This window comes from Lupinus angustifolius, chromosome LG01 (assembly GCF_001865875.1).
Source record: "Lupinus angustifolius cultivar Tanjil chromosome LG01, LupAngTanjil_v1.0, whole genome shotgun sequence".
Taxonomy (NCBI): Eukaryota; Viridiplantae; Streptophyta; class Magnoliopsida; order Fabales; family Fabaceae; genus Lupinus; species Lupinus angustifolius.
In genome coordinates this window covers 27597591-27606386 of record NC_032009.1, presented here as the reverse complement: position 1 = coordinate 27606386, position 8796 = coordinate 27597591, and the positions used below count along the sequence as shown (strand labels likewise).

General features: G+C 31.1%; 1 protein-coding gene across 1 annotated transcript; it reads left to right on the top strand.

The window, feature by feature from the left end:
• Positions 214 to 1401, top strand: LOC109329869 (uncharacterized mitochondrial protein AtMg00810-like). Its single transcript, XM_019563779.1, has 3 exons — positions 214 to 579; positions 709 to 766; positions 935 to 1401. Exons 1-3 carry the CDS (start codon positions 214 to 216, stop codon positions 1399 to 1401), a joined length of 891 nt encoding a protein of 296 aa, XP_019419324.1.

Below are 8796 nucleotides of genomic sequence, written 5' to 3'. Positions count from 1 at the left end.
CACATACCCCCCACACACCTCAAAGATTTCCATTGTAGTCTTCTTACCTCATCTCATCACATTGATCCTCCTCACATTACTCACCCTCTGACCACTGTTCTATCGTACCACACATTATCCCTACCTTACAAAACTTACACTCTCTCCACTAGTGCTCATATAGAACCCAAAACCTTTAAGCAAGCCATTACCTCTACTGATTGGGTTCATGCCATGAAACATGAACTTCAAGCTTTACAAGACAACAACACTTGGACCATAGTCTCCTTACCTCCTAATAAAAGGCCTATAGGTTCCAAATGGGTTTATAAACTGAAATTCAAGGTTGATGGCACCATAGAAAGGCATAAAGCTAGGTTGGTTGCCAAAGGTTTTAATCAAATAGAAGGCCTGGATTTCTTTGACACTTTTGCACCTGTTGTAAAACTCACCACCATTAGGATTCTTCTTGTTGTTGCATCCTCTCAGAATTGGATTTTAGAACAACTTGATGTTAATAATGCCTTTTTACATAGTGGTTTAAATGAAGAAGTATATATGACACTTCCACAAGGGGTCACTTCTACCATTCCTAACCCTGTTTGCAAATTAAATAAATCTTTGTATGGTTTAAAATAAGCTAGTAGACAATGGTTTGCCAAATTATCTTCTTATTTATTGTCATTACGTTATAAACAATCACATCATGATCATTCTTTATTTACCAAGCATAATGATTCTAGTTTTACTGCTCTTGTGATTTATGTTGATGATCTTATACTTGCTGGTAATAATCCTTCTGAAATTGCTTCGGTTAAAAAAAATGTACATACTGCCTTCAAGATCAAAAATCTTGGACTATTAAGATACTTTCTTGGCATAGAAGTTGCCCATTCCAAACAGGGCATCACCATATGTCAATGCAAATATATTCTGGATTGACTTTTTGACACAGGTTTTCTACACTCGAAACCGGTTCAGACTCCTATGATCAAAGGCCAATCTATTCACCAAGATGATAGCCCACCATTCCAGGACCCTATGCTATATAGACAATTGGTAGGTCGTCTTCTTTATCTTACTAACACTCGCCCTGATATTACCTTTGCTGTCCAGCAGCTCAGTCAGTTCATGACTGCACCTACTTCCCTACACTACAAGGCTTTAACCCGTATACTGAGGTATTTAAAAGCTTCCCCTGGTAAAGGTTTACTCTATTCATCTTCTTCTTCTCTCCATCTCACTGGATTCAGTGATTCAGATTGGGCCAATTGCCTCGACACTAGACGATCCATTTCTGGATTTAGTATGTTCTTGGGCACTTCTTTAGTTTCTTGGAAATCCAAGAAACAAAATACAGTTTCAAGGTCTTCCTCTGAAGCTGAATATAGAGCCCTTGCCTTTGCTTCTTGTGAAGTGTAATGGCTCACCTACTTATTACTTGATTTACACGTGCATATCCGAAAGCCAGCAGTCCTTTACTGTGATAGTCAATCCGCTAGGCATAATGCGGCAAATTCCGTTTTTCATGAACATACGAAGCATTTAGATATTGATTGCCATATTGCTCGTAAATACTTAAAGAACAATCTTTTCATCTTATTACCTATTTCATCCAAAGAACATGTGGCTTATTTGTTTACAAAGGCATTGGACACTACCTTATTTTGTCACATGATTAACAAGCTGGGAATGCAAAATATACATTCTCCACCTTGAGGGAGGGTATTGGGTTTATTATATTGGGCTATTGGGCTATGGTTTCATATCAAGCCTCTTTTCCCTTTTTTGTTTTCAGTTAAGTTAGTTAGGTTAGTTATATTAGTTAGGTTTCCTATATAAGGAAAGTTATTCATTGTTATCAATTAATTTGTTTTCATCAATTAGAGTAATCTTCATTCTTTCATCATGTTGAAATCCAATATCTACACTCTACGAAAAGCTTTAGGTTTAATTTTAATCGGAGAAACATTAATGTGTTTAAATCTGAAGAGTCTTTAAAATAACTCTACATTGATGAAATAAGATAGGATTGTGTAGATTAATTCAACAATTAGTGGTCTATGTTTTTGGATATTACTAATTTGAATCAAAAGTGTCTAATGTGATGATGATTAACAATTAATAGATCAAGTTAGTGGGAGTGTGTTGTTAACTCCCTCTACTCTCACTTCATATAGGTAGGTTTCATTATAGTACATGGATGATTTATTTTCTCCGATAACTTCTCCTAAATCCTTCCATTAATAGAACACTTATGCATTGGAAAATTCATGTCATTCTTTGCTATATTATGAGTAGAAAGAAAATTTGAGAATTAGAGAAGCATCAATGACTGAGTAAGAAAAATGTGGTATTGTACACATAATGAAGGAAATTGGGTTCCTAATGGTCAAATATCACATAAAGGGAATGTGTAGATGTGAAAACAAATGCAACCAGAAAGTGCACTCGAAAAGAAAAGAAAATGGAACCATGTATTCCTTAATCTCTTCTTTTATCATATATGAATGTCATAATGTCAAAGTTCTAATTATTAAGTTCTTACGAACTATTAAAGACTCATAAAAGTTTAAAGCAACAATGATTAGCTTATTTCATGCACATACGTAGGGTTAACTAGCTCAAACTTATGTAGTTCATTAGCTCAAATAACGATCATTGATATATATAATCATAATATATACATATTTAAAAAAACTATTATTAGTATATAGATATTTTATATATATATATATATATATATATATAAAAATTCTATACATGTATATGTATATGTGTATAGAATCATGTTAGTTAGTCATGATATAATGAGTCAAATTGTATTTAGGCCAAGTCTAATTCGTTTAATTCATAAATCATATTTATCAAATTAATTAATGAATCAAGTTTTGAATGAATATTGAGTTAGTTTGGATGATTGTCACTACTATAGTCTTTCGTATTTATGTTTCCATAAATAATTTTCTAATACTATAATGCTTAATGGCTTGATAGATAGTCAGCTCAACAATACCCAAGTTTGCTCCAACCAACCAAACTAAAAACTGAAAAGGAACTAAAATGATCTCTTTCTTTAATGAACTTTTAATGCAATCTACAAAGTTATGAAATTGGTTTATAATTATAAAAGGGAGATGCTTATGGTCATAGTCCACAACTTCTATTTTATGTTCCCCTTTTAATCTTCCAAAAACTGTTGAACTAATTATGCCTAGTTTATGTTGCTTGAACTTGTAAAACTACTTTAAATTGTACTATTGGATGTGGTCATCGTTGCCTCCACAAACAAAAAATTGGAATGAATGAAAGAAAGGTTTGAAAATATGATGATGATATTGATGGGACCTCTAATCTAACAACCATTATTGTCAAATGTTTACTAATTTGAGTATTGGAATCCATACCCATAGATGTTTATTGATGATGATGGTGGTGGCTATTTGATATTAGATGCTTGATCAACTATCATTATACGTTTATCAATATAAATAATATTCATTCATTATAAACGCTACATTATTGTCAATATTACGAACATTATTCAATCAAAATTGAAATTGTTGTTACTACTAACTCTAAGGATAACAAATGTTAAATTTATATGAGTAATACTTATAAAAAGAAATATTCACATATTTTAAAATGAATTAGTTTCTTTCAAAAAAAGAATGAGAGAATATTCTTGATATACTAAAAAAAATTGTTATTACCAAAAAAAGGTTACATGTTGCCCTTATTAAATATTTGTCTTTCTAAATAAATAAATAAAAAGATAACTATCGGTGCATGTGTATGTGTATTTTCTAAAGCATTTTTGTTTAACTTTTTCAAAAAATATTTCGTGGGCTAGAGATATTCCTGACCACTTAACATTTGGACCTTAAAACTGTGCGGCTGTGCCTTGAAAGAATGAAATATGATAGATTAGATTTTTTGTTGTAAAATTAGATTAGATGAGAATGTTAGAGCTCATAGTACTGTAAAATAAGTTATTTCCTATAATTTTTAAAAGACAATAAAATATATTTTAGTATAAGAAAATAACTTATCTTCTTCGACCATTAAAATTATAATATGTGTCTTATTTAATTACTTTCTATACAAATATTTTTTAAAATTAAAAAATAGTGCATATATCATAATTTTAGTAGCTGGAAGAGATAAATTATCTTCTGGTACGAGAAAATAATTTATTATCTTCTAATACTAGGAATAAGTTATCTTCTCCAACACTAAAATGATGAACTTTGATTAATTTTTTAATGATTAAATTAAATTTTAAATACATGTACTTTTTAATTTACTTATTTTAAAAACATCCAACCAACTTGCTAATCAAATTTCAACTGTCGATACAAATTTGATGTCGTTGAGTGGGGTTCATAAATTAGGCCGAATTCGTTTACATCTTTACCCATTATACAAGTATCTATACTATTTAATATTGAGTTTTCTATGTTAGTAGCATATACCTTAATGATAATGTGCAAGAAGCAACATCTATTTTCCTGTTCTGATATTGAAATGAAGATGCTAATATGCAATGAGAAAAAGATGTATGCATTGACAGTGTATGAGTTTTATATACTGTCATTGCATCATTCACTATTAATATTTGATTATGATTGACTTTACAAAAAAAGTAATCTAAATAAAAAGTGGATGATTATGTATATGTATATAAATCTTTACATCGTTAGTGTATAGATTTTACACTCATATGCAATTATGAATAGACAAACATAATTTGACGGAAATTTGAAGTGCATTGATCCAAGTCGCCATTTTGACCACTCCATTGCTACCTAACAATTTTCCTTGTATGCATAGGTTTACTCATGAATAAAAAATTAATTTGATAGAAAATAAATGATGATAGATTGTTAGATTCAAATAAGAATAAAAAATTAGTTGATATTTTAATTTATAAAAAACTATAATATAAATTATAAAAAACATGCCATATAAAAAACTATGTTAGCACTTTCTTCCGACTCAATTAAAATATTCCTATTTTGCTCAATTCAAAGTTTCAAATGCTTGTATTTGCTAGGTATAGATAATGGAGAATAAAATTAAGAGTTGTATCTAATAACGGTTAAAAGTTTTATATACAATAAGTTTACCATCTATCATTCATTTTTAATTATTTATTATTTAAAAAATAATAATACAAATAAATGGTAGATAATAGATAATAGATATTATATTATCTATGTATAAATTTTTACATCGATAATGCATAGATATTACACATGTTGGGATGCCTTCCTAATTGATGTGGAAGTAAGATCAATGAATCTTGGTAGATGAATCATTCAATGACAAGCAAGTCTTGAAATTATTCATTGACTCTTGAGAAATATGAAGTCCAACTTAGAAAGTTGGAATAACACTTTTTAAAGAGTCTTGAAAAGTATGACAATAATTAATCATCCACTATATATTTATGATGTAGCCTTCCTCCCATTCACTATATATATGGGACTTGTGAGGAAGAGATATAATAAGCAAGTGAGAAACAACATTATAGAGAGAAAGTGAGAGAGTTTATCCACATAGTGCGAGATTTGTATTCTTAGTGAGATACTATAGAGAGTTTGTATTTCCATCCTTTTAGGCGAAATTGAGTTTTTTCCTCTTTGTAAGAGAGAATCAAATATTGTAATCCTACTTTACTTTCTATAGTGGAGATATTTTCTAGACTATCCCGGGTTGTTTCCTTCTCACATTAAAGGGGTTTTTCCACGTTAAAATTCTTGGTGTTATTATTCTACTCTTCTCTATTTTTTTTTATCCAGTTGCCGCTTCCACAAGTGCCCATTTTACATCACACATAGGAAATAATTTGGTTCTGAATTTCCCAAACAACACACTCCCCTAGAACGAAAATGAAAGAGCGTAGGACTGGGTCAAAGACGTATCAGAAGTCTACTTAGTGGGTTTGGTCTTGTGGTCCAACGATAAGGTTATGGTGGCGGTGGCGTCCGTTTTTGGGGGACATCGTACATCAATAATAATTGTTGCTTAACATCGTTTTTTTATTCTTCAATGCTCTTACTTGACGTTTAGCACAAGGAATGCTTCATAGTCTCGCCAATGTCACTTGAAATATTTGGAAAAAATTGTAAAAGAAAGTAACATCTATAAGAATATGGTTAAACAAATGAGAATGTTGGATTCTCGCCTTTTTAGATGGTTTTTGATGAAAGAAATATTTCTTAGCACATTTTTTCGTAAGTACAATACTTGGGTAAATTACATTCACATTTTTGATTGATATAAAAAATTTGTAAAAATGTGTTCCTGGACCTACATTTGATTTTATGACAGTGTCACGTTTATCAAATCATCAATGTGCAATGCTAGATAAATATGTTTATGTGTTTCAGTTTTGCTATAAGGTTATTCCTGTGAATTATGACTTATAGTATAATCATCAAATACATATAGAGGAAGTGGACATGACTTTTTTTAGCTGATACTGGTGATTGTGGATCCAAATATATTATGATTTGTAGTAAAATATTGAATTAGATGCTTCCTTATATCATAAAATGGGACCCTAAAATAAATTTGTAGTCATGTTTTATTTCCACTATATTACTTTGGTGTAGTGTTGTATTAGGTCATATGACTAAGAATAACCGTAGGGATATTGTCATTGTCATTAGACCTAAAAGAGTCTGTTTACGAGTTCAATTTTGGAGGAGAATGAAGGGTAGGAGAAGGTTTTTGAACCATTTTACAAATATATTTCATGGTCGCAGAGCTTTTCTTTTCACTTCCTTCAATTCCAAAACTTAACTCGCAAATTGACCATTTTATTTATGTGTAAACTAAGTGTCACGCCCCGATTTTCGGTTACACGACCTTTTTGAGAGTTGCCACTATGTTTTCTATGTTTTAACAACAAAAAACGTAGTAATAAGTGACAAATTCCAAAAAGGTTACGTAGCCGAAAATTGAGTGCCACGTCCTAATTTTCAGCCATGCGACTGTAAGGAAGTAAACTAAGATCCTGATATCCTTGTTCAACCCTTATATCCTTTACAAAAACTAAGAAAGTTATGTGTTAAGTAAGCAAGTAAGGGTGTATTCACTCTAAGATTATTGGTGGGTTAAGATTTTAATTTTTTAATGCATTTCAGATTAAATTTACTCGCCCACTTTACACATAAGTTCACACTACAAGAGCTTTGTTCTTATCATTCTATAGTTCTGCATGGCTGCACTTAACATGTCTATAAACCGTGTTTAAACATTCAGGTATTTGTTGAACCATGCATCATTTTAAGTTTCATTGAGAAAAGAACTTCTAATTTTATAAGTAATATTTGTGAAGAAGATCTTTGCTCCTGATTTTGGCACGGTTTTGATGAAGACACCAATATCACAAAAAACAAGACAAGAAAGAATACTTATGAAGACAAAAAAGATTAAAGCGTCAAGATAATTAGATTAAGTCTCTATAGGTACTTCTATCCTAAAACTCTTAATACACAAAGTAGTAATGCTCAAACTATTTTTAAAGAAAGTTGAAACACTTTAAAATACTTAAAACAATTTTTAAAAATAGTGTGTAACGAGTTACTTCATCTAAGTAACAACTTACATGTGTGAGAAAAGAGTTATCCAACTTAAAACTGTTCAGAGTAATCCATTACTGTCTTTGAGTAATAGATTACCAATTTTGAAAAGTTGAGTAACCGACTACCCAGATTGATGTAATCGATTACTCTAATTCATTTTTAAAAGAACAGTGGATTGAGAGTTTGGGTAATCAATTACCTACTGTTAGTAATCGATTACTGAGAGTTGTTGCATCAGATTTCAGATTTCAAAATGAAATGTTTTCATCTCTTCACTTCAAACAACTCCTACACTTTCAAAAGGCACCATGGGTCTTTGGAAAGTCTATATAAAGGCTCTAACTCTCACAACACAAATATACAACAACACACAACTCTTATACAATTTCCAAAAGCTCTTAAACTTATTCTGAAGTTATTTCTCAACACTTTTTGCAACTAGTCCTTAACTTTCAAAGTTGTTTTTCTGAAGTTGCTTAGAAGTGTTTCAAAGTTTTCCAAAGAGCATTATTACTTGGTATACATAAAGATTTGATTGGATTGCAAGTTATACTACTTTCATACTTGTAAATGCAATATGCCATTGTTGTACATTCTTCAATATTGTTGCAGAATACTTTCTTTCAGGGGGTGTGAAAATAAAGGGGATTAGAATAACTTGAAAATGTGTTTTCCAAGAGTGAATAAGGATTAGGGAGTGTGTAAGGTACATAGAAATCTCGGGGTGAGATATTGTAATTACAACTCATAATTCTTAGTGAAGAAATCTCTTGTGCTGCAAGAGTACTGGACGTAGCCTTCGGTGGACTAGAAGGTGAACCAGTATAAAAATCACTGTGTATTCTCTTCTCCCTTATCTCTTTCATTTTATCTTGATTATTTTTCTGCATATATTTTGCCGCTGCACGTTAGATTTTGCAGAAAAAGTGGCCATAATATTTAAGTCAACTAATTCACCTCACCTCTTGATTTTTCTAGACATACTTGGACTCTATTCTTAGTTAATAAGAATGAGGCATTCAAAGCCATTAGCATTTATGCTAAAAGAGTTCAGAATGAAAAATCTCTAAAACTCGCTGCTATACGAAGTGATCATGGGGGAGAATTTCAAAACTCTTCTTTTGAGGAATTCTGTGATGATCTTGGGATCAACCATAATTTTTCTGCTCCTAGAACACCTCAACAAAATGGTGTTGTAGAGAGAAAGAATCGGTCCTTAGAA

Bases quoted from the DNA above. Each gene is read 5' to 3' on its own strand.
- LOC109329869 (XM_019563779.1), top strand. From the start codon at position 214: ATGAAACATGAACTTCAAGCTTTACAAGACAACAACACTTGGACCATA. The intron at 580-708 runs GTTTGCAAATTA...TTATTTACCAAG, and splicing joins CTTCTACCATTCCTAACCCT to CATAATGATTCTAGTTTTAC. The intron at 767-934 runs GTAATAATCCTT...TTTTTGACACAG, and splicing joins TGATGATCTTATACTTGCTG to GTTTTCTACACTCGAAACCG.